Source organism: Rana temporaria, chromosome 1 (genome assembly GCF_905171775.1).
Source record: "Rana temporaria chromosome 1, aRanTem1.1, whole genome shotgun sequence".
Taxonomy (NCBI): Eukaryota; Metazoa; Chordata; class Amphibia; order Anura; family Ranidae; genus Rana; species Rana temporaria.
The window spans coordinates 169,068,742-169,095,969 of record NC_053489.1 but is presented as its reverse complement, the minus strand read 5'-3'; the positions used below and the strand labels follow the sequence as shown (position 1 = coordinate 169,095,969).

Here is a 27,228-nt window from a genome sequence, read left to right as displayed (position 1 = left end):
ATTAGGGCCATTTCTATTGTAGAGATACTCTGGTCTTCCTTTATCCAGAACAGTGTTCAATTCTCTGTCTGATCCCAGTGCTCTGAGAGGTGTTGGCACTTTTTTCACTTAGGCTGTAATTCTTTCCCTGTTGCAAAGTGTGTTGCTTCTGTTCCTTATCCTGGTTGAATCGGATTGATCAGTTCCTTGTTATGGTCTGTATTTAGGGATTCCCCCATGCTGTATCTTTCTCACTAGTGTGAGAATTCTTGTCTTCTGGCATCAGGCTTAAGCCTCGTACACACGATCAGTCCATCCGATGAGAACGGTCTGAAGGACCGTTGTCATAGGTTAACCAATGAAGCTGACTGATGGTCTGTCGCGCCCAGACACCATCGGGTTAAATAACCGATCGTGTCAAAACGCGGTGATGTAAAACACGACGACGTGCTGAAAAAAATTAAGTTCAATGCTTCCAAGCATGCGTCGACTTGATTCTGAGCATGCGTGGATTTTTAACCGATGGTCGCGCCAACTAACGATCGGTTTTGACCTATCGTTTAGGAATCCATCGGTTAAATTTAAAGCAAGTTAGGTTATTTAACCATCGGTTAAAAAAAAGCCATGGGGCCCACACACGATCGGTTTTGACAGATGAAAACAGTCCATCAGACCGTTGTCCTCTGGTAAACCCATCGTGTGCATGAGGCCTTAGTTTCCATGCTCTTATCACCTGGTCTTGTCTTCTTTTTACCAGGTAGTGGGAGTTCAGCCTAGGGTTGCCAACTCATCCCTTTAAAACAGAACACATATGAATTACACAGGTTCTGAGGCTAATTTAATGCAAATAAGGCACCAAGTGAGTTTAATTACCTCCTTAATCAGCCACAGAACCCGTGTAATTAATATGTGTTCTGTTTTAAAGGGATGAGTTGGCAACCCTAGTTCAGCCTCATCTAATGCCATCTTAGGGCATTAGTCCTTGAGTTGCATGCAGTCCCAAACGGTTGTTTGCTGTTTCCTACCCCTCACTTGGACTGCTTCTGGACGTCCTGACAGTACACAACATTCTGTTTCCCTCAATGGATGAGAAAGAAAATAGTATTTTTGTACCCACTGTAAAATCCTTTTCTTGAACTCAAGTCCTACCTCAGTCCTTTTTGTCATTCTCTGGTACTGCTGCTACAAAACTGATGCATACTTGTAAAGGACGTCATTCTGAGATGACCAACAGCAGTTTTAATTACATGCTCCTCCATGTTGCTAGACCAGTCCCTGCAGCCCCTTCCCCTCCATTCTGTCATTCAGATGCCACCAACGCCTTCAAGAGCATAGGATAAACAGAATACTACTACCCATACAACATATAGATAGCAAAGCTCCCGGGTGCTCGATCCACAGTCGCTGGCTGAGTAAAGTAATGTAGGAAAAAAGATCTGCATTCTTATATTCCGCCACAGTGAACAACCGCAAATGAAAACAGTTGACATGTTTTAGTCTATAAGGCCTTAGTCATAACCCATCAAGAGCATAGGGGTGCAAGTAATGCGTTTTTGGCATCCTCTTGGACATAAGCAAGCAGTTAACCTTGGCAGTTCAGGTGCAACCCCACTACAAAGGAGAACTTTTATTTTTCTCTGAGTTGGACTTTCTCCGACGTACATTCAATACAACGAAACGTACGTCGGAGGCGGTACCCAGTCACGTGACATGCCCCCCCGCTCGTGGAGCTGACAGCTGGGAACGCGAGGCTGTGCTACGGCGGTAGCAGAGAGACCGGACGACCCATTATCATTCGTACCGCAACATAGCGGTGACACGTCTGCAGCCCCAGTCTACAGTAAGAGGCCATCTTGGCTTTTGATTTTTTGTCCTCTGTTTTTAAATAAGTTTTTATTAAATCAGTATTACACTATTGGCTTCTCCATTGGTCTTTTTTGCATATCCCTATTTGGAATCCCTGGTGATGAGGCTAATATCTTTTCCTGTCGGCATGTGTGCAGGCACAATCCTGCATAAGCTCTTATGACTAACTTTTTAATTAAAGTAGTCCATATTATCTGGTAAGCGCATCCATTTCTCATCAGCACAGTTTTGGGTGTTAAAGAAGACTGGAGTGTGGTGGTGGCATTTTCCTTTTTCACTTAAGCAAGATACAGCAAATTAAGAAGATTTATTATCATCACTAATTTGTGACACTTCACTTGATACAATATTGGGACTTGATGTCATTGAATCCTTCATGACATAGAGACATTACATATATATATTTTTAATATTTGTATTATTATATATTGATAAGTTTTTCCTTTATGATCACTTTACTTCTGATTGATTGATTTATCACTGAGTGGTCTAGCACCCTCTATTGTTCCTTTTCATTTTAAAAAGTTTGCACTATACAGATAGCAACTTTGGCTCCTGACGTCAAGCTTTGGCCCTCCCACTCTACATGTTAATGTTTCTCAGTGAGTCTCCCAAGCACAGTGAAAGACCATAACATAGGTGCATAAAATTGGTAGAGAAGACCAAAGCTCAACTGCTAGGGTCCCTAGTTGCGGTTTGCATAATCGAACATTCAGGGATTTGTGCTCTAGGTGCTTGATTTTCATCACTGCTGGCAATAGTTAAAGGTAACTTTACAGTATGTAGGACTTTCATTGCGGGATTGCTTTTGAAAATGCCAGCAGCCTAATTGAATCTAACTTACCATAATCCAAATCCAAGAACATTTTTTTTCTGTTTGGTACCTGATAAATCTGCCAGTAACACAAGCATGCATTATTGTCACCCTCAGGCCGGCAGTCTTAGGACAGCAGAACACCTCCTCCTGCTCATAATTATAACATGGGAATGGGGTTCTATGGTTCTGCTCAAAATAAGACTGCTGAGTAAGCAGGATAGCGATACATTTCTGGCAGGATCAACAGGTTTTTGATTTGCACTTATCAAGCAGATATTTAAAAATATTCATTTCACACCACATGCAGTCCAGTACGTTTTTTCTCTGCATCAAAAACGCATGGAAAGTTGGTTATATGGTTTCCAATGGCATAGTTCACACCAGTGCAGTCAGTTCCAGGGCTTTCCAGTTCCAGACAATTCTAGAGTTTTTCCTGCACTGGAACACAGTAAAACGTACTGGAATGCACTGGAACACATCAAAAACGGGAAGAACAAATCATCTGAAGTGCATTCGGAAAAACACATAAAAAAAACGCACCGGAAAGCACCAAAAACATGGTAAAGACATGCATGCAAAAACTCATTTAGAACGGATCTGTGATGCTTTTAACAGCCCAAAATGGAGCAAATAAAAGAAGTTCATTGTTTGGTTTCATGAAGTGAATAGAGGCGTGATGGCTGTATGGACTCGGGCCAGTTCGACGAGTACGTAGGGATGGGTGCACGGCCCCAAACTCTGCACCAGGGGCCATGCACCCGTTCCGTGTACCTGACGACAGGACTGTGCTGGAGAATTCATACAGCTGTCACATCTATTCCCTTATAAAGTCTGCCTGCACGCAGCTCCATGCTACTCCAAAGAGATAAACAGCTCTTCACTCTGCACAGGGTTCTGCACCCATGTTACTGAGCCCTTAAAGAAGAAAATGTGCACTTTTTATGTATTGGAACGCTTGGTTTTTAAAGTGAACACTGATCAAGCTAGAATTTTTTTTTATTCGTTCACGATATATGTATTGTTAACTTAACCACTTCAGCCCCGAGCTGTTCAATGACCAGGCCATTTTTTGCGATTCGGCACTGCGTCACTTTAACTGATAATTGCGTGGTCGTGCAACGCTGTACCCAAACAAAATTTGACATAATTTTTTTCTCACAAATAGAGCTTTCTTTTGGTGGTATTTGCTCACCTCTACGGTTTTTATTTTTTGCGCTATAAACAAAAAATAGAGCGACAATTTGAAAAAGAATGCAATATTTTTTACTTTTTGCTGTAATAAATATCCCCAAAAATGGCGACGATCCACAATTTTTATCGTGACTGTGACTTTATGGTGGACACATCGGACACTTTTGACACATTTTTGGGACCATTGTCATTTTTGGTGGTATATGATCATCTTTGCGTTGTTTTTTTTTTTTTTTTTGCACTATAAACAAAAAAAAACAAAAAAAAACACTATTTTGTACTTTCTGCTATAATAAATATCCCCATTTTTTTTTTTTTTTTTTTCTAAGCAATTTTTTTTCTCAGTTTAGGCTGATATGTATTCTTATACATATTTTTGGTAATACAAATCACAATAAGCGTATATTGATTTGTTTTGTGCAAAAGTTATAGCGTCTACAAAATAGGGGATAGATTTATGGCGTTTTTATTATAATCGTTTTTACTAGTAATGGCGGTGATCAGCGTTTTTTTTTTTATCAGGACTGCGACATTAGGGCGGACACTTTTGACACATTTTTGGGACCATTAGCATTTATACAGCGATCAGTGCTATAAAAATGCACTGATTGCTGTGTAAATGACACTGGCAGGGAAGGGGTCAACACTAGGGGGCAATCAAGGGGTTAACTGGGACCTAGTGTGTGTTCTAACTGTGGGGGATGGGACTGACTGGAGGAATTGACAGATCGTGGTTCCTAGCTTGTAGGAACTCACGATCTGTCTCTCTTCACACAACAGGGATGTGTGTGTTTATACACACACAGACACACACGTCCCTGTTCTGCCTATTGTGCCCGCGATTGCACGTTGCCGGCGGTTATCACACCTACCGGCCACGCGCATCGGCACCTCCACAGTGTAGTGCGCGCCTGCTATCCCGCTTAAAGGGATCGACGTACAGCTACGACTGTTAGCGGGAATGTGACGAACTGCTGCAGTATCGTGATTGCGGCTGGTCGGCAAGTGGTTAAAGCGGGGGTTCACCCTATATAAAAAAAAATAAAAATTTTTTTCCCTCTAGCATTAAATCCGGCATAGTAGCGCGAGCTACACTATGCCGGTCTTAATTTTTTTTCCCCCGTACTCACTGTTATAGCGTACATAGAAGATTCCGGGGAATGGGCGTTCATATGGACAGGGAAGGTGATTGACGGCCGGCCGTGGCACGTCACGCTTCTCCGGAAATAGCCGAAATAGGCTTGGCTCTTCACGGCGCCTGCGCATAGCCTGTGCGCAGGCGCCGTGAAGAGCCGAGACCTACTCCGGCTGTCTTCGGGGAGCGTGACGTGCCAGAGCCGGCCGTCAATCACCCTCCCTCTTGCTAGGAACGCCCATTCCCCGCGGCAGACGGAATCGTCTGTACGATATAACCGTGAGTATGGGGATAAAAAAATTAAGACCGGCATAGTGTAGCTCGCGCTACTATGCCGGATTTTATGCTGCATTGTTGTTAAGGAGGGTGAACCACCGCTTTAAGTAATGACAAGTTTAACGCAGATTCAGTGGACCTATAATTTGCCAACTGTAAAATTGCTATGGTCCATAAGTGGTAAAAAGGTGCAAGAGCTGGAATGGTTAAATTGGTTCTAAAGGCAAAAGATTTTTGTTTTTACCTTTAATGTATTCTCTGCATTACGTAAAAAACCTTCCTATACCAGTCCCCACCTTTTGCTTTAATTACAGACTTTAGTCTGTTGGGATACATCTCTACTAACTTTACAATATTTGCCAACTCTTTTTTGCAGAACTGCTTGGGTTTAGTTAAATTTGATGGTAACCATTTGTGGACTGCAGTCTTCAAGTCATTCCGCAGATTTTCAATAGAGTTTGATTAGGCCATGAAAGGATATTCACCTTTTTCTCCTTCAACCACTGTGTGGTCATTTTCGCTGGGTCATTGTCAGTGTGTTTTAGGGACACTGACTGGTAAGAGTATATATAATATGTGTGTGTGTATATGTGTATATATATATATATATATATATATATATATATATATATATATATATATATATATAATAAAAATAATGGAAAAACATGTATATAATTTTTTTCTTAAATATTGTCACCAGTGCAGTGTTATCGTAGTGACACTGTACTACTCTAGGGGATTAGGATTTTTTATATTTTTTTACACTGTAATTGCCTATTGCAGTGATGATCACTGTAATATGTAGTTTGTAAAAGACTGTGTAAAGCATTAAACAGCAGCCCGGTACAACGATCAGTGATCGGCTATGTCCAGTGGACACTAGGTCACAGATTATTGCAAAGAAAACCGGGCTACTGATTTAGCAAAAGTACAAACATATTACAACAAACACTCAACTTTTCCTTACCTGAGTGAAGCACACATCATCTGTTATTTCCCGTCTGTTGTTGCACTGAATATGCTAATGTAATTGTTGCAGCAGAAATAAAAAGCATGTGTCCCTGGGAAGATCAAGGAGGGGTTTGGAGACCACATTTGAAAAAAACTCCAGAATTTGCTAATTAACTGCTAGTGTTTCTGCATGTCCAGTGCCCAACAACACATTTGCATCTTCAAACCATAGGGTTTGGAAACGGAAGGTGGTTCATCTCAAGTTTTTGGTTGGTACTATGGTCCTACAGAAAGTCTCAAGTAGATTACTGACACAACTAAAATGTAATGTCGCCCTCATACCTGTAGGCCTTTGATGTACTAAGTGGAAAATAAAATGGTATGGTCCAAGGATATGCTTTAAGTTGAATTGAAAGCTTTTCAAAGCTCAGTTACTCTGCATGAATAGTGAAACAACATAATGTGTTTCCAGATGACTTTTTTTGGCAAGGTGTTCCGGTGCTTTCTTTTTAGAGCTTGGTGCGTGGGGATTTGGCAAAGCTATGTTTCCTCTTTTCAAGCTGACACTTACCACACTCCCCTTCCAGGCACCTGCACCCTTCACCAGTCCTCAGAACCAAGGGAGGAAAGATGCCATAGAGTTCTGGAGTTAGGCCAGAGCTTGTTATTTCAAGGCACTGGATCGTGACGTTCTTGATAAATAATTCTTTCATTTCAGCCGTGTCCTGTGCCAAAATAAGGTTTTACCAGATTGATAAATATTCTTGTTGTGATCTATACATGGCCAAGTTACTTGTTACCCAAAACAGCAAATGTCTGTCCATGAATACTTAGACCTTGCTTTTATCTTGTTTTAAACATTCCATATATTTAAGCCAGACAGTTAATGATGCATTTAAAATGTAGTTCAAGGAACCAGGCATGATAAAGTATGTTCAGGATTCTGAACATTTCCTCTTATTATTATTATTATTAGGTGTGCAGTATTTATGAAAGGCTTAGCTTTACTCATTTTGTGGGTCAGATTTTTTTCAGCTAAAGGTTTTCTTTTCGAATATGCCTTCATAATTTGCCCCATAAACTGACTCAGCTGCAATTTTGAAAGATAATGGGAAAATAGTGCAGTCAAGGCAAGCCAAAAATTAGCAGATATTGGGGCAGGGAAGACGATTAATGTGTATCACAAATGGTTTCCACTTCATCAGGCTCTCCATGTTGAGGTGCAGAATCCTTTTTTTTGTTTAGCAGGTAGGACAGACTTTTCTTTGATATGTTATCTTTAATTGACCGCTTTGCTTCACCTTCTTTTTGCCGTTTAAGAGTAAAGATGGCTGCCCTCGAAGTCACAAATGACTTACTGGAAAAAGTTTTTTGTTCAATTATTAAATGTGAGTTTGTTTTTGCCCTATTATCTGCCTGACCCCACACTCTCCAGCTGCTATATTTGCAGAATATGCATAGGAGTATCGTGTAACGGAGCCCCATATATATTTCTCTTGAGTATGGAGCTCTGTTAATCTGTGTTATTTTCACCTTTTCAGAATCTGTGGTGTCAGTGGGGGGAGGGGGGGGTAGTGGCCCATCATTGGTGACAGTGGGAGAAATAGTGGTCCATGGTTGGTGTCAGTGGGAGGAATAGACAGACACCAGTTGTTGCTGACAGTGGGAGAGATATTGCCCCATGGGCTAGATAAAACAAAGCAAAGGGCTACATCTGGCCCCAGGACCACAGTTTGAAGGCCACTGCTCTCTAAGCAACCAGTCTTTCCTTGCATTCTAAAAGTTAACACGTAATATAGTGCTTGAACAATGGAATGCAATAATCCATGACAACCAATTACAAAACAGCTTTCATTAAATGTTAACATTTTAAAAAATCATATTTTTGTAAAAAAAATTAAAAAATTTGGAGCACAGAACCCTTGCTATATTTTTTGTAATGAAAGCAGCTGTTTTGCTTATTTCAACCCATGCAGTCTTGAGCAAAGTGTTTAAAGCAGAGGTGCCAATAGGATGATGTGCTGCATATCATTTAACCCCTTTATGAGGGTTAGTAAAGAAACCCTAAAGCCTAAACACAGTTTTGCAACTTTGATATGTTCGTAAAACTGTAGATATCATTGCAACTGCTTGGTGTATCCAGGTGAATTGCACCGTTTTTTTCAGGAGAAATTGGGCTTTCATTTGATCGCAAATGTTAATGGATATCTCCTGATCATAATTTTTTTTTTTATTAATCTAAAAGAAAAACCGGCACAAAATGGTAGAGGGGGAAAAAAATGAACTTTAGCTGCTTGCTATTACCATAACCTACCACCAAAGAGCAATCCTAAATAAAATCTTCCTCTGACGATCTCAGTGATACCAATATGTGTGTTATTTGTTGTTTGTTGTTTGTACCCGTGATAGGACCCACAAATAATAGTGCACAGTTGCTTTTTTTAATCCTACCTAAAAGACACTGAGCCCAACTTTTGACCCTAACCTTTGACCTTTCACCCTAATCGCTTTTTTTGTTTTCTTTGTTTACACTTTTCTCTAGCAAGGATACAATGTATCTTTCTCACCATTCAACAGGCGAAAAATACACTGGGGTGGGCTGTACAGTGGCTGATCATTGTGATAGCCAATCGGAGGCTATTACACTGATCAGGATATCCGGAACTGGGCCTCTTGGATCCCGAACATTGGTACAGGACACGGGGCTTGCAGTGTGCAATGCACTCCCAGCACAAACACAGGTGCACATGTATGCGGCCCCAGGGAAGAGGACCCACTTCTGTAAAGGCCGCATATATGTGTACAGTCGGCCATAAGGGGTTAAAGGAAATTGATATAGTATGCGGGCTGACCTGTCTTTAAAATGCTAGGTGCCTGGCTCTAATGCTGATCAATTGCTTCAATTACCTAGGACAAGTATGTACATCAGGTTTCCTAACCTTTAGTCTGCAAGCTTGAGTCAGGGTATTTATTCAAATGTTATGCTAACCTTAGAGCCAGACGACTAGTATTTTTGGAAAGAATTTAGCAATGACAGCCTTTTGTATTTCACTCAGATTTCATTTACTTAAGTACTTGAAATAGAAGTCATTATTTCATTTTCATAAAATGTCAGAGTATGTTTAAATAGATTGGATAGGTTATGTGTGTTCTTCTTTCACTGCCTAAGAGAAATGAGTGTCAAAGGTGTAGCCATATGTCTATAGAACGATTGTGGTGAGGATTGCAAGACTCCCCTTCCAGGAAAATTTGATTGTTATGAAGTTATGGCAGAACGTTTCAAAGTTCACCCCTGGGGTGTGTTTGCTGTTTGTGGGAAAGCATTTGCTAATCAGCTAAAAAGGACAATGGAAGCTGTTTGTTTTGGAAATGTTTAAATCCTACTCCTGAGGGACACTTTCTTATTTGATCTGCTATTTTATGTCCTTGGCACAATCTCTAAACCCGTAATGACAATTGTTGGTGACAGTGTAGCATGCGGACCTCAGGTTCAGCCTGTGACCGCATGCATTTTAAAGAAGGATTATCTGTTGTCTGTCATACCTTTTTCTTCTATGTATTTATCACAACGAAGTAGACTTGCATATGTTAAGAGGATTCTGTTCTGACAGATATTTGCTCTTTGCTAGTGAATAGGGAGCTTTCGTTTGATTTGCTGATGTATAATGAATTCTTGGCTGTCAGTACCTAAACCACAAGTGAGCAGGTGATGATTTAACTTTGTTCATCTCATTTCATGTGATTTCCATCTAAGTTAGGGCCTTTCCCGGCAGGCTTTTCTATCTCAAATCTCAGCTCACTGCTGCTCATTTGCAGCATCTCTTGTTTTTGGCTACACAAACTTTTATGAGTTTGCTATGCTTATAGGCTTGTGTATCAATAAACCGAACTTTCATCCTAATGAGATACCAGAAAGACTATTCTGCTCTCCCAACATTCAAAAAAATAGGAAACCCAAATGTGCATTTTGTTTGACGTACAAAAACCCAGGTTACAAGGTCTTTCATTAAAGTGATTGTAAGGTCATACTTACCTCCACTGTGCAGATCGCTTTGCACAGATTGGCCCCGATCCTCAACTTCTGGGGTCCCTCGGCGGCTCTCATGGCTCCCCCCCCCCTGCATCATATAACCCCCTAGGAGAAGCGCTCTCCGGGGGGTACCTTGCGGGTGCCCTCCCGAGTTCAGCATTCAGTGTACATAGACGCCAAATGTAGGACTCCGCCCCCCACCCCCTGGTGCTTGCGTCATTGGATTTTATTGACAGCAGCGGGAGCCAATGGCTGCCCTGCTATAAATGTATCTAATCAAGAGCCGAGAACCCCAGGCAGAGGAGGAGCGTGTCTCCGCCGTGGGAAATTCCAGGGCTCAGGTAAGTAAAATGGGGGGGGCCAGATCAGCTTTGATTGGCTCTCTGCTATAGCAAAGCGATGACATGGCATCACTTCTGGATCACTCGGATGTCAACGGCGCCTATTATAAAAAAAAAAAGCAAAGGCATTCAAAAACACCAATCTTGGCATTTTGAATTATTTTAAGGGCAGAGGAGGAGGTATGGAGAGACCCCAGATCTCTACATAAAGAGTACCCGTCACATGCCTATTGCTGTCACAAGAATGTTAACATTCCTTGTGACAGCAATAAAAGTGATAACAATAAATAAATGAAAACACTTTACCGGGAACAGAAACTCAATCTACATCCAACCCCAGAGGACTGGGAAAAATAACATTTGCTGTCTCACTGACCTGCAAAGCATGGGAATAGCTTAAAATCCTCACCCAATGGTATTGTTGCCATACAGCATTCTCTCATTACTCCAAACTCTTGTGTTGGAAATGCCTAGCCCACAGAGGCACTATGTCTCACATTTGGTGGTAATGCCCATCAGTCAATAGACTAGGAGCACTATCCTCTCCACATATGATTTTAAATTGTAATCTGTTTCCTAGAATACAGTACAGGACACAGGACCCTCCCCTCAGTTCTTATGATCTCCCTATTGCTTGCTACAAAACTGAGGCTAGCTGGGAGTGGGAGGGGTTTTATATAGGGGACTCCTCTGCTGCCTTTCACCTGAAGGTCCAGTCACCATAACGTAGCTACATATAATCCAGTAATGATTTAAAGAGGTTGTAAACCCTTACATATACCCAGTGAAGCGACTGGCTTTATGTGATACACATGAGATAAAACAAATCCTTCTGCATAAGTTGTACCTCTCTTTTTTACAGCTGTTTAAAGTTCAGAATTTGTACAACTTGTCTGGGCTTTCAGAAAGTCGGGAGCTGAAGTTGCATTTTAAAGAGCTCAGTGAGGAAAGCTGTTTGGAGGGAAGGGACACAGGAACAGAGCTGAGGCTGTCAATCACATCCGGTGTGCTGGAGTTCTGTCCCCTGTCAGATTTTTTTTCTCTTTGTCAGAAGTGACTCATGCTGAAAGCAAAGGAAAGAGGCAGCAGACAGAAATGACACTTCGTGCTCCTGGATTGAAACAAGTACACACTATAGAGAGATATGCTTTGTTCATATTTCATGTCCTGAAGGTTACAGCCACTTAAACCACTAGACCAGCCACTGCAGTTATACTTTGGCAGGTTGGCTCGTCTGGGCAAATCGCTGTAGGTGTACGTCGGACACTTTAAGATCACTAGAGGGCGTGATGATGGAGCCGATGCGCGTGCCAGACGGCCACAATGTTCGCCAGGCACCCGTGATCGCTTCTGAGAGACACAGAACAGAGATCTGTCAATGTAAAGAGACAGATCTCCGTTCTGTCACGGGTGAGGAGACATATCTGTTCATACTAAGTATGAATAGCGATGGGTCTCCTCCTTCAGGCAGTACCATCACCCCACAGTTAGAATCACTCCCTAGGACACACATTTAACCTCTTGATCACCACCTAGTGTTAACCCCTTCCCTGCCAGTGACATTTATACAGTAACTGGTGGCTATTTTTAGCTCTGATCTGTATAAATATCAGTGGTCCCAAAAATGTGTCAAAAGTGTCGGATCTGTCTGCTGCAATGTCGCAGTTCCAATAAAAAGTGCAGCTCACCGCCATTACTATTAAAAAAAATAAAAAAAATACCATAAATTAATCCCCTATTTTGTAGACTCTATAACTAATCAATATATGCTTATTGCGATTTAATTTTTATTTTTTTTACCAAAAATACGTAGAAGAATACATATCGGCCTAAACTGAGAGAATTTTTTTTTTATATATATAATTTGGTGGGGGGGTATTTATTATAGAAAAAAAAGTAAAAAAATATAGCTTTTTTTTTTTTCAAAATTGTCGCCCTTTTTGTGTTTATAGGGAAAAAAAATTAACCGCAGGGGTGATCAAATACCACCAAAAGAAAGCTCTAGTTGTGGGGAAAAAATGTTTGGTCATTAAGGGGGCAAATCTTTCCAGGGCTGGAGTGATTAAAAAAAGCACGAGCCCTGCTCTGTACGCCATAAAATGTATAATTGTATAATTTTTCCTGTTTATTTTGACACTAACATAATGTTTCTATGACACCGCATAGCAAAGGTATTTTCAAATTAAAGTTAAGGTTCTTTTATATATGTATTTTGTTATAATTTAAGAAAAATATGACTTTTGTAGTAGAAAGATTGTTGTCATTTCAAAGATGATACATATACTGTATACAGTAAATATTTTTTCTTTCATAGGGTGCGTGTGTATGACATGCGATGCAGCAAATCTCTGTGTTCTTTTTATGCTCACCACTTGGGAGTCTCAGCTGTTCGTATGGATGACTGGAAAGTAGTCTCTGGAGGAGAGGAGGGTCTGACCTGTACATGGGACCAGAGGATGGGCACAAAACTTTGGGAGATGCACGCAAGGTAACGTTTATTTTGTTATTTCTTTATTTTATATATATATATATATATATATATATATAATATATATTTTTATATATATATTATGTAAGTGTGTGTTTTATATACATGCACACACTACTGTGCAAAAGTTTAAGGTGTGAAAAAAATGCTGTAAATTAATGCTGTAAAGAATACTTTCAGAAATAGAAATGTTGATAGTTTATTTTTCATCAGTTAACAAAATGAAAACTAAACGGAAGGAGAAATCCAAAACAAATCAATGTGTTGACCACCATTTGCCAACAGCAAGAATTCTTCTAATTACACTTGCACACAGTTTTTAAAGGAACTCAGCAGGTAGGTTGTTTCACCTACACCATGGTGAACTAACCACAGACCTTCTGTGTATGTAGGCTGCCTCAAATCCTTTTGTCTCCATGTAATCCCAGACAGACTCGATGTTGAGATCAGGGCTCTGTGGGGGCCAAACCATCACTTCCAGGATGCCTTGTTCCTCTGTCCTCTGAAGATAACTCTTAATGACATTGGCTGTATGTTTGGTGTCGTCGTCCTGCTGCAGAATACATTTGGGGCCAATCACATGCCTTCCTGATGGTATAATATGATGGATAAGTATCCGCCCAAATTTTTCAGCGTTGAGGATACCATTTGTCCTGCTCAAATCTCCAACTTCTTTTTTTTAAATCTCTTTATTATTATTTTCTCATATACAAACATACAAATATACATTTCACATTTCCATTAAAATCACATAAATACCCACATTCCCTTACATACTTCACATTTGCGTCTTCTTAATTTGCAGAAATGCAGGCATAAACTTGCAAGTAAGCTCCACCATGCTTCACTGTTGCCTGCAGACACTCATTATTGTATCGCTCTCCAGCCCTTTGGCCAGCAACTCTCTTCTGCTACAGCCAAATATTTCACAATTTGACTCATCAGTCCAGAGAACCTGCTGCCACAGTTTCCTGTGTTTATATGCATAGTTGAATCGCTTAGCCTTGTTTCATATCAGAGGTATATGGCTTTTTGGCTGCAATGCTTCAATGAAGACCACTTCTTGCCAGACTTCACCAGACAGTAGATGGGTGTACCTGGGTCCCATTGGTTTCCACCAGTTCTGTGCTGCATTAAGTTTGCTTGGCCAACCACTGCATCTATGGTCCTCAACTTTGCCAGTTTTCTTGTGCTTCTTCAAATGAGTTTGGACAGAACATCTTGAAACCCCAGTCTGCTTTGAAATCTTTGCCTGAGAGAGACCTTGCTGATGCGGTGGAACTATTTTGTATCTCGTTGCTGTGCTGAGTCTTGCCATGGTGTATGACTTGTGACATGAAACTGTCTACCACAACCTCCCTTTAGTAGCAGAGTTTGGCTGTTCCTCACTCAGGTTTAAGCCTCCCAAACAGCTGTTTAATTTCAGGTAATGACTTTTTCAACCTACATATGAAATTGATGATCATTAGCGCCTGCTTGGTATAATTTATTAATCGTACACCTGACGCCAATCCTACAAAATTCTTGACTTTGTGCAAGTGGAAGAATTGATGCTGGTTTGAAAACAAAGGGTGGTCACACCAAATATTGTTATGATTTAGATTTTTTATCTGTTCGCATGCTTTGCATTTTGTAAATTCATATAAATAAACAATTAAAATATGTTTTTCAAATCATTCTTACTTTACAGCATTTCTTTACACCTGCCTGAACTTTCGCACAGTACCGTGTGTGTGTGTGTATATATATATATATATATATATATATATATATATCTGGTAAAATAAGTATTGAAGATGTCACCATTTTTCTAGATAAATATATTTCTAAATGTGCTATTAACATAACGTTTTCACAACGTCAGCAACAACCCATGCAATCCACATATACAAAGAAATCAAAACAAATAAGTTCAAAAATTAAGTTATGTGTAATAAAATGGAATGACACGGGGGAAAAAGTATTGAACACATGAAGAAAGGGAGGTGCAAAAAGGCACGGAAAGCCAAGACACCAGCTGAAATATATCAGTAAAAGGTGGAGTTGCGCTGAAGAAAACAAACTGTGTCTTATGCAGATCCCCAGTGAAAAAACAACAAAAAAGGAAGTCCAATAAACAATCTAGAGGATTTCTTCAGATGTGCAAAAAAAATGTAAGAAAAGGTGATGAAACAGTTCATTGTAAAAACAGCTGTTGAAAACGTGTTCAAGCAAAGAAATGTAGAGAAACCAAAATTAATCCAGGATGCCTGGTGTTGCAAACCCTTACCAGAGTTAATGATCCACAGGATCAAAACGAGCGGATAGCCATACACCTGGGCTAGACAGGGGAACGGATCCACAGCCAGACACAGACACCCGATGATCCAGCAATGGTGAGCAACCAAAAAAAGAACAAAGCTCCAATAGTGTGATATTGTAAAAAAAAATAAAAAGATAAACACCCCAAGTGACTGGCAAACGGACAGTGTGACAAGAACTTCCACCTCAAAACACACTGGTCCTTACCAGATTCATGTGAATAAGGGCAATGAAATCGTGGAAGATGACTATGCAGCTGTTTGTAGGGAAACCTCACGTCCAGCAATCCTCAGAAAGGCACTCAGGGCAATGGTCCAACCATCAGAGAAAAAAGGCCACAATGGTGTGATATCGTTTGATAAATTTAATAAATAAAATAGCTCACTTACAGGTTAGTAGACAAAAATCAGCAGACAAACAAAGTTCCGACCGGTACGGAACTGTTCCTCACAAGCGGTGACGTCAAGCACGCCTCCTCCCAACGTTTCATCCAATAGGACTTGATCACGGGGTGATTGCTTGACGTCACCGCTTGTGAGGAACAGTTCCGTACCGGTCGGAACTTTGTTTGTCTGCTGATTTTTGTCTACTAACCTGTAAGTGAGCTATTTTATTTATTAAATTTATCAAACGATATCACACCATTGTGGCCTTTTTTCTCTGATGGTTGGACCATTGCCCTGAGTGCCTTTCTGAGGATTGCTGGACGTGAGGTTTCCCTACAAACAGCTGCATAGTCATCTTCCACGATTTCATTGCCCTTATTCACATGAATCTGGTAAGGACCAGTGTGTTTTGAGGTGGAAGTTCTTGTCACACTGTCCGTTTGCCAGTCACTTGGGGTGTTTATCTTTTTATTTTTTTTTACAATATCACACTATTGGAGCTTTGTTCTTTTTTTGGTTGCTCACCATTGCTGGATCATCGGGTGTCTGTGTCTGGCTGTGGATCCGTTCCCCTGTCTAGCCCAGGTGTATGGCTATCCGCTCGTTTTGATCCTGTGGATCATTAACTCTGGTAAGGGTTTGCAACACCAGGCATCCTGGATTAATTTTGGTTTCTCTACATTTCTTTGCTTGAACACGTTTTCAACAGCTGTTTTTACAATGAACTGTTTCATCACCTTTTCTTACATTTTTTTGCACATCTGAAGAAATCCTCTAGATTGTTTATTGGACTTCCTTTTTTGTTGTTTTTTCACTGGGGATCTGCATAAGACACAGTTTGTTTTCTTCAGCGCAACTCCACCTTTTACCCATACCATTATTTGTTTGTATAAACATTTTGAGTTTGCAGCTATTACTTATTATATTAGACAAGCGCACTTTTTTCCTTTACCATTGAAATATATCAGTAATTAGAAAGCAATCCTGCCCTTATTCAGTGCAAATGAAGCTGGTTCAGTCTCAAATGATGGCCTATAAAAAAGGTGTCTCATTACCAAGGTGTCACACAAGAAACATCTTGTGATGGGTAAAAGAAAAGAGCTCTCTCAAGACCTTTGCAACCTTATTGTTGCAAAACATACTGATGGCATTGGTTACAGAAGGATTTCTATACTTTTGAAAGCTCCAGTGAGCACATAATCCAGAAGTGGAAAGAACATAATTTCACCATAAACCGACCACGACCAGGTGCTCCACAAGTTGTTCAAGAGCCAAGGACCGCCATGGCCTGTATGCACGCTCACCATGCAAGACTCCATTGCTGAAGAAAAAGCATGTTGAAGCAAGTTTAACCAGTTCTGAACCTCCCCACATACATATACTGCGGCAGGGCGGCCTCTCTGCACAAAATCACATACCTGATCCCTTGCCAGGCAATGATCGGATTAGATTCAGAACCGATTAATCTGCTGATCAGTTCTGACGAATGGCAGAATGCCCTAATCTTCTTTCTTGGAGTCCCTTTCGCATCCAGAGTCAGAACAGAACATCTCCTGTGAATACAAGCACTACACTGGCACCAGATCACATAGTTGGGCACATTTAACCCCTAGATTGCCCCAACCCCCCTAGTTACACGTGCACTCGCCGACAACGATCAGATGTCTAGAACAGCACTAACAAGGTTTGTTAGCCACTGAGATTGTCAGCATTGGTTTAATTCTATCAGTAATAAAGAGCGACTGGACTCCGGAATTCCCAGAAAAGACAGGCACTATGGCAAAGGCCTAATCACCAGTATACCCTTACCATGCCTTGTTCTGCATTGTGTGTGTGTGTGTGTGTGCGTGTGCGTGTGCGTGCATGTGTGTAGGCCGCCATCTTAGTAGAGACAGGGTATTGCTACCTCATGTCAGAGGTCAAGCAAGGAAAGGTGAGGAGCACAATAGTGGCATCACCAAATCGCCTGAGACTAGTGGTCGATGGCAGAAGCGCCTTTGATTTCACACTGCAGATATACAGCTATTAGGTTGAAGACACAAAAAGTAACTAAGGACACCCATACCAGTAAGTAATATTTTTCAGGAGGAATATTGGACAAAGGTACATTTTTCAGGGTATTGCTTAGACACACCTAAGCTTTGTAAATATTCCCTACTACATAGTCATTATAATTTTTTATTTACTTATTTATTCTGGTGTTTTTTTCTTTATTTATTTTTTGTTTTTTATTGATTTTATGTATAATGCTGAAACTGAGTTCAATGCATTAAAATAACGATGTCATTCAGTTGAGAAACTCGAAAAATTTGAATATCGTGCAAAAGTTCATTTATTTCACTAATGCAACTTAAAAGGTGAAACTAATATATGAGATAGACTCATTACATGCAAAGCAAGATAGTTCAAGGCGTGATTTGTCATTGTGATGATTGTGGCTTATAGCTCAGGAGTTTCACCTGTATAAAATAAACCTTATTTTTTTAAAGTACAATAAAATGTTTTCTAAAATCACATCCCATGATCTGAAAGTTGGTAAGCTGGCTTTTGTTTTTTATGGGTGGCTGAATAAACCTTGGGGGGTTCTTCCTCTAGTGCATTCTCATTGTCGTGGTGGCAAAGTAGCAGAAATGCTACCATCTTCTTTCCACCTCCTACAACCCATAAAAACTTGCCCAGACGGAGACCCTGATTTATCAGGAATTCTGACTGCAGAGCACTAATGTAGCATAAGGTACATTACTAAGCAAAAACAAATTCTACAGATGAAATCATTAAATGTTCTTTGTTTCTTCTTTTTTTTTTTTTTTTTGTCTGCATTTTATATATTTACCACTAGATGGTGCCATTTTACTGCATACGATGAATGCAGGCTATAGATTCACACTTGGTAAACATCTCCCTTCATTTTTGCAAAAAGGATTCAAAGCTCAGTTTCTATTTAGAGATATGTAGTAAAATATAAAGCTGTTGCATTTTGTTAATGGTAAATATTTTAACTATAGACATATCTTATCCCTCTCCAGGCATCCTGTCCGTTACATCTGGTTTAATTCTCAAACTCTGATCACTGCAAACATTCCTGATGAGAAGAACCCCCGAGGAGCCAGTATTATGGATGATGATCTTACTGCTCATAGAAGGTAAGGCTGCAACCTAACGAAAATGATGGTAGCAAGTATACCAGTTTGTAAACAAAAATTAAAGCTGTTGTAAACAGCGGATGTTAAAAAAAACCTGCAAGGCAATGGCATAATGTGCTAGTATGCATCACATACTAACATATTATGAAATTCTCACCTTGGAACAAAGCCCGAAGATGCACTGTCACCGCTGAGAAGGCTGATATGTTCCCCCTGTCTTTCTTCCGGGTTCGTGCGATCCGGCTATGAGATTGGCCTAAGCCACAATGACAACATTCCTGCGCATGCGTGCAGGAGCCCTCAGGAACCGGCACAAAGCTCTGACGTTCTGGCAAGGTATGGCGAACCTTCAGAGTGCATGGGCCAGTGATGTCGGTGCGCGTTTAGGAGATGTTCATTTTACCTACAGGTAAGCCTTATTATCGGCTTACTTGTAGGTAAAGATACCAAGCAGGGTTTACTACCGCTATAAGTGGCTATTGCAGCTGATTTATTTCTTTTTTTACAATTTTTTTTTTCTCCCAGCTGCCAGCTGTCACATAGAAGTGATTCATGCAGCTTTTATACACTTGTAACTTATGTTGGCTGATCTCCCCTGTGTTGTATAAAGGTAGAAACAGCTCTGAGCATTTCCAGATTCAGAACTGTAAATCCCTGGCTGCTGCAGCCAGGAAAACAGATCAAGCACAGATAGCAAAAACATTATCTACATTTTTTTGTTTTAAATGTAAAAAAAATAAAGTTTATTGAAGTTAAAAGAAACTTTTTTGTTTTAAACAGCCCCCCAAATCTATGCACACACAGATGCAAATGTTGTATGTGCATGTGTGCAAAAACAACTATTGGAAATATTCTAGGGCCATCATTTTGGATCAAACCGAAATTGATGATGCTTTTAAAGCATTGTCTATGGAGAATTTTGAGCATTTTTTTGTTCTTATTTTTATCAATCATAGTTATCAAGGTCAAGGTACAGATACATTCCTGCTCTCTCCATTGTTGCCTTAACATTTACATTTTGAGTGTTGTAAGTATTTATGTTCAGTCTCTGCTTGTTATAGAAATCGGTGCTTAGCAGTTGGGTCATGCCTCCATTCCAAACTATAATATAATGTCATAGGCTGGTTTAAAGTATCTTGGGTATATCAGGGAATAAATAGAATCTAACACAATCTCTGTGTCCAAGTAGACTCCAAGTAAGTCTCTGCAGGAAAAGGAACAGTAGTAGCAGAAATGCATCCTGGCTAGGATGAAATAGTTTAGAAATGTTCATATCTTACATATGCAGTGGGTTGGAGATGGACATAGATATACAGGGCCAGTTTTACAGAAGAGATACGATGGTGTTTCTCTGAAACGCCGTCGTATCTCTCAGAGTATCTATGCGACTGATTCATAGAATCAGTTACGCATAGATAGCCCTTAGATCCGACAGGTGTAATTGTCTTACACCGTCGGATCTTAGGATGCAATACCTCGGCCGCCGCTGGGTGGAGTTTGCGTCGTATTCCAGCGTCGGGTATGCAAATTAGCAGTTACGGCGATCCACAAAGGTTTTTCCTGTCGTTACGTCGGCGCAAGTCTTAGTTTCCCGTCGCAAAGTTAGGGGTGCTATTAACATGGTGTAAAATTACTCCACCATGTTAAAGTATGCCCGTCGTTCCCGCGTCGCTTTTGAATTTTTTTTTCCTGCGTAAGTACGTTACGCACGTCACGATTCACAAACACGTCGCGCCGCCGTAATTTTGCGCAAAGCACGTCGGGAAAATTGCGAATGGAGCATGCGCAGTACGTCCGGCGCGGGAGCGCGCCTAATTTAAATGGTACCCACCCCATTTGAATTGGGCGGGCTTGCGCCGGACGTGTTTACGATACACCGCCGCAAGTTTACAGGTAAGTGCTTTGTGGATCGGGCACTTACACTGAAAACTTGCGGCGGTGTAACGTAAACGGGTTACGTTACACGGCCGCAATTCTACGTGAATCTGGCCCACAGTCCCTTAAAAAAGTTTTACATAGTAGGTGATGTTGAAAAAAGACCATCAAGTCCAACCTATGTGTGTGATTTTATGTCAGTATTACATTGAGGGTTATTTACGAAAGGCAAATCCACTTTGCACTACAAGTGCACTTGGAAGTGAAGTCACTGTAGATCTGAGGGGAAGATCTGAAATGAGGGAAAGCTCTGCTGATTTTATCATCCAGTCATGTGCAAGCTAAAATGCTGTTTTTTTTTTTTTCCTTGCATGTCCCCCTCAGATCTGTGGCGACTGCACTTCCAAGTGTACTTGCCGTGCAAAGTGGATTTGCCTTTCGTAAATAACCCCCAATGTATATCCCTGTATGTTGTGGTCATTCAGGTGCTTGAATAGTTTCTTGCCTGTGGAAGGGAATTCCACTTTCTTGCCACTCTTACAGTAAAGTACCCTCTACGCAGTTTAAGCTTAAACCTCTTTTCTTCTATTTTTAGTGAGTGTCTTATTAAACTCCATTCTGCGGAAAAGTTTTATCCCTATTGTGGGGTCACCAGTACAGTATTTGTAAATTGAAATCATATCCCCTCTCAAGCGTCTCTTCTCCAGCGAGAATGAGTTCAGTGCGCGTAAAAGTTCTAAAGAACTAATATCCTCCTGTCCCTTTTATTAATTTTGTTGCCCTTCTCTGTACTCGCTCCATTTCCAACACATCCTTCCTGAAGACTGGTGCCCAGAACTGGACAGCATACTCTAGGTGAGGCTGGACCAGAGTGGGAGAATTACCACTTTATCTCTTGAGTTAATCCCCTTTTTAATGCATGCCAATATTCTGTGTGCTTTGTTAGCGGCAGCTTTGCATTTCATGCCATTGCTGAGCCTATCATCTACTAGGACCCCCAGGTCCTTTTCTACCCTTGATTCACCCAGAGGTTCTCCCCCCAGCGAATAGACTGCATTCATATTTTTGGCACCCAAATGCATTATTTTATATTTTTCTACATTAAACCTAATTTGCCATGTAGTTGTCCACCCCATTAGTTTGTTCAGATCTACTTGCAAGGTTTCCACATCCTGCAGAGAAGTTATTGCCCTGTTTAGCTTAGTATCGTCTCTAAATACAGAGATTGAGCTGTTAACCCCATCCTCAAGGTTGTTTATGAATACATTTAATAGGATTGGTCCCAGGACAGAATTCTGGGGGGCCTCACTTTCCACCCCTGACCATTCCGGGTACTCCCCATTTATCACTACCCTCTGAACTCGCCATTGTAGCCAGTTTTTAATCGATGTACTCACCGTATGGTCCATGCCAACTGACCTTACTTTGTACAGTAAACTTTTATGGGGAACTGTGTCAAATGCTTTTGCAAAATCCAGATACACCACATCTACAGGCCTTTCTGTTATCTAGGCAGCTCACCTCCTCATAAAAGGTTAATAGATTGGTTTGGCAAGAACGAGTCTTCATGAATCCATGCTGATTACTGCTAATGATACAGTTTTTATTACTAAAATCTTGTATATAGTCCCTTATCCCCTCCAAGAGCTTGCATACTATTGATGTTGGGCTAACCTGGTCTGTAAATCCTAGGGATGTATTTTGGCCCTTTTTTAAATATTGGTGCAACATTGGCTTTTCTATAATCAGCTGGTACTATTCCAGTCATTAGACTGTCAGTAAAAATTAGGAACAATGGTCTGGCAATTACTTGACTGAGTTCCCTAAGGACCCTCGAGTGCAAGCCATCTGGTCCTTGTGACTTATTAATGTTAAGTTTTCAAGTCTGTTTCTAATTCTGTCCTCTGTTAGCCATGAGGGTGTGTCCTGTGACGTGTAATTTTTTTTGTATTTTTTTACCTCCCTAAACTGCAGGGTTGGCTAGGCCTGCCTCACTTTGCTAAGTATTACCAAGCGGCCCAACTCGCCAATTGCCACCCTACACATTAGGTCCCCCTATGGGTGGCATTAGTAGTAGATTGCGACCCACTTTCGTAACCCAGCCTTCTATCCTGCGTGGTCCTCACCTTCCTCCTTCCACAATTGGTCTAACGCTGGCCTCATTCGTGCCCACTTATTTACCACTTCCGACGCTTTTAAGACGTTTCCTGTGTTATGCGAGTCATCTGGTCTCCCTAGTTCTGAAATATTCTGCTTCCTCCAATTTGAACACTTTTTTACCTCATGCTTGCGTTCGGATCCCTCTCTACCAGACATAACCACCTTTTGAACATACGTTTAAAAAGGACCCCAATGCATGGAGAGTGATCTCCCTTGTTTATGCCTGGTTATTAGACCCTCCCACTCATACTTCCCTCCGCTTTGTCGGTAAGTGGGAATCAGATTTATACCTCCACTTAGAGGCTAAAGATTGGTTGAATATCTGGTTAGCGCCAAAATTTTCCTCTCAGAATGTAGTGGCCTCTGAAACAAACTACAAAGTGCTAATGCGCTGGTACTTGGTCCCTGCTCAGATTTCAAAATGCTTGTCTTCCTACCCATCTACATGCTTTTAAGGCTGCACAGAAAAGGGTACCCACCTTCAGATATGGTGGAGCTGCCCAATAGCCCAAGTATTCTGGAAAGAAATCTTTAAAATCACCTCCAACCCTGGTAAACGTGCCTCTCCAATCTGATCCCTCTATCGCTGTGCTCAATATAAAGCCCCCTGCGGTATCCCGTCTTCAGTTCAAGTTGCTCTTGCAGGTTTTCACTGCTGCAAAGCAAACGATTGCAAATGCTTTGAAAACTTCCAGCCTGCATACTCTTGAAGTCAAACATAGAATCACCAGGGCAATGATTCATGCCAAAGTTGAAGCGGTTGTCCTTGATAGTCTCTAAATACGAGTGTCTCTGGCGACCTTGGGTGGACCATTTTCCTCCCACCACATTCTGACAGTATCCTCCTCCCCAAACTCGCCTCCTTTTAGGCCCTGATTCTCCATTGGCGCCAATCTCTCTCTCTCTTTCTTTCTCTCTCCCCCTCTCCCCCTCCCCCCTCCCCCCTCTCTCCTCCCTCTCTCTCTCTCTCTCTCTTTCCCACTATCTACCTCCTGATTTTAATGCCTCTCTTCTGCTTCCTTGAATTCTACACTCCCACCTGCTACCGATTTTGTGGTCTACCTCGCAGCAGCTTTGGCCCTCTCTCATTGTCCCGTTCCTTCCTACCCCTCCCCCATTTCCCCCGCCCCGATGCACCTAAAATCTTTTTCCTTTCTAGGCTGATTTTTTTGCTTTATGCCCTATGGCCTCTCCCCCTTTTTCATATCCCTTGGCCCTCTCTCATTGTCCCCTTCCTTCCTACCCCTCCCGATGCACCTAACATCTTTTTCCTTTCTAGGCTGATTTGTTTGCTTTATCCCCTATTGCCTCTCCCCCTTTTTCATATCAAATTATATATTTTTTTTACACTTACATTTCAGGATTATACACTCTCCACTGGGAATTCTGGCTTGGACCAATCCTGTTTACGTCCCCCAGTACCACCCAGAGGTATTATTGGAAGATTTTCCATGTGCCTACATCTGCCAAGTCTAGACTATTTGCCTACTTTAAGCCTGCTCCAACTGAGGCCTTTCCGCAGGTGTTATATATATTTACTTCATCTGTACAATTGTTACCAGTTATGTTTTCATGGTCCAAATTTGCTGATGACATGCATCTGGCATGCTTTGTCTTTTCTTGACTTGTATCTCTCTATCTCATTTTGATATAATTTTTGAACAGAAAGCATTCCTAATTTACAGCATTTTTCCAGACCTGCCTAAAACTTTTGCACAGTTATATATATATATATATATATATATATATATATACACACAACATTTTTGGTAATGGAGCTGACCTGTCATAATTCCACTATACATGGACAACTTTACCATCAGCAATGGAACCATTAATGGTTACCCTTTTGACTCATTGATGCTTGTATTTGACAACTATTACAGGAGAGCCTTGCAGTGGCTTGTTCTAGTTTTTCTAACATGTATTCAAAAACTCTGTAGTTCCTTTTGGTGACACTACTGTGTTTCACTTTGCTTTAGATTCCATTAGTGTCATCCAAAAGCTTGACATTTTTATCTGTAGTTCATACAAAACAAAAACATGTGACTATACCTCTGCCAAAGTTGTATAAATATATTTCCTTCTGCTTTTTCTTACAGACACCGGGGTACTATTAATGTCTATGACTTCTCTGTGCACCAGAGGTCTTCTGAGAGTATCCTTCCTATTTGTCGTTCTTCCTACAATGAGGTGATAGGATACAACTACAACATTGGCTTGGCTGTCCCCTATGACCATGTGTGAAAATAGCAGTTGCTTCAAGGAACATAGTTGCTGTTTGAAATTACAGCACTCTTACAGCTTGAAAGATTTAATGGAACCATATATCAAGCCTGTCAGTAATAAAGAGTATACTGTATAGGAATCCAGAATCCAGCCAGCTGTTATGATATTAATATATAAAGAATGTGCTTTATCTTCCATCACAAATACACTGACATGCCAGGCGTGTAAACACAATGCTGTTCTGCTCTTGTTGCTAGATACAAGAGTTCTGTGGAACAGCAGTGCTATACAGAAGGTAATGTTTGCAGGATAATGGATTGTCCTTGGGAATGATTTACCATGAACTATTTGACTTTTGTAAAAAGCCTGCCTACGTTTTTAATGATTCATTGTTAAATTATCTTGTATGGAACACAAGTTATTATAGGTGAAGTTACCCAAAAAGGTCAGACATGACATATGTCATAAGACCAACTAGTAATTGGAATCCCTGCCTGCACTATCAAAGGGAAACAACTAAACTCTCTTGATTTGGTATATATTTAACAAGTTTCCATTCCACACTATACAAAGCTACTAACCCTTCCATCATCTGCAAACTTGAATTTCTTCTACAAATCTGGATCAGTTACACCATATAATGGCTGAGCCGCATTACTGGGGTAAAGATGACGTACCTCCCCAAGTTACGTTACCTGTTCTAAGTATTACAGGTTCCTTTACCTCCCATGTCATGCACACCATTGAAAGCCATGTAATGAACTTTGGCTGAACCACAAACTGTGGCACACATTATGTTTCAGACTAAAACCATAAAGCTTCCCAAATCTTCTACAATACTACTAAGCACCCCAACTAGATCAATGTATGAAATTACGTTTCTTCAATAGGGTTACACACGGCAGCCTAACCTTGGTTGCGGTTGTTAATATACATTTTTAGCCATACAATTATGGAGGTAACTCTATTTAGGGATTTACTTTCAATTTTTTATATTTTTTATTTTGTTCATTTGTTCTTTTGATAAGATTTTTTATAGTCTTTCTGATTGAATCTTATCTTAGCCTTTAAGGGCTTGTTTATCTTTCCTTTCCCATACTCAAAATGGAGTTTTCTATACTTCCTGTTCCTTGTGATCAAAGCGAGGCTTGGGTATAAATAACGGTGAACCACTGCAGAGCCCATCCCCATTGAAAACATGAGACTTATGACGAAACGCGTCTGGGACGGGGTGCAGTGACGTCACCGCGTTCTTCCCTAGGAGAAAGGGCTCCTGTTATGCCAGCCGGCATCTGTTTTTACATGCCTAATTTACATGGATGTTTGTAAGTAGGATTTTACATTTTTTTTATTAAACCTGAGTTCAAACTATATCACGCTATGGTCCGGTTTCCTTTGTTCTGCATGACCCATGGATTGATTGTCTAACACGGATCTGATGTCTCCATAACCTGAGGGTTCAAACCCCCTCGTGGTTTTATTCACCCTGGTTCCATCCTGCCGTGGATTACTATACACTACTGTTGTTTATCTATTATCTGGTAAGCTGCTCTCCATGTGGTGGTGGTTCCCACGGATATCAAGTGCACCTGGGTGTTGTTCGTCCTGATTCCTGAATCTAAGGCGTTTTGTTCATTATTCAACCTATCTTTCTATTGGACTTTCTGTTTATTCTGTCATATTTATACTTGCCCTCTGCTATGTATATTTTTTAGTTGGCGCAGTTGTATTTTTTCCATATGACATTACATGCCACTACCAAGGAATGCAGAGTATGATGGCGTAAGCTGGACATACATTGCGAGAATTTCGACTGTTTTCTGTGGAATCGGTCACACTTGCTTGTGGCACCACCTGGCTTGACAAATGCCAATTGAAAAGTTGAAGGTGCTGAACAAGAGAAATCTATACATGTATGAATAGCTTTATTAACACACTGCTGTATCTATAGTATTGGTGTATGGAAGTCTCTATCTGACCCACGTAACAGAAACAAAAGCATGCAGTATTTTTTTGTCAATTAACCTGCACTTTCCCCATTCAAGTCAATATAGTTA

At 40.8% G+C, this 27,228-nt stretch overlaps 1 protein-coding gene across 1 annotated transcript in view; it reads left to right on the top strand.

Moving 5' to 3' along the window:
* The window catches only part of FBXW8 (F-box and WD repeat domain containing 8), a 173,525-nt gene extending 146,978 nt beyond the window's left edge, over positions 1-26,547 (top strand). Inside the window, exons 9-11 of the mRNA XM_040345962.1 lie at positions 12,904-13,077; positions 18,791-18,907; positions 25,045-26,547. Coding sequence (XP_040201896.1) covers positions 12,904-13,077; positions 18,791-18,907; positions 25,045-25,189 — 436 coding nt within the window. The 3' untranslated portion in view covers positions 25,190-26,547. The remainder of the gene's footprint in view (positions 1-12,903; positions 13,078-18,790; positions 18,908-25,044) is intronic.
* Positions 26,548-27,228: the final 681 nt, after the last annotated feature.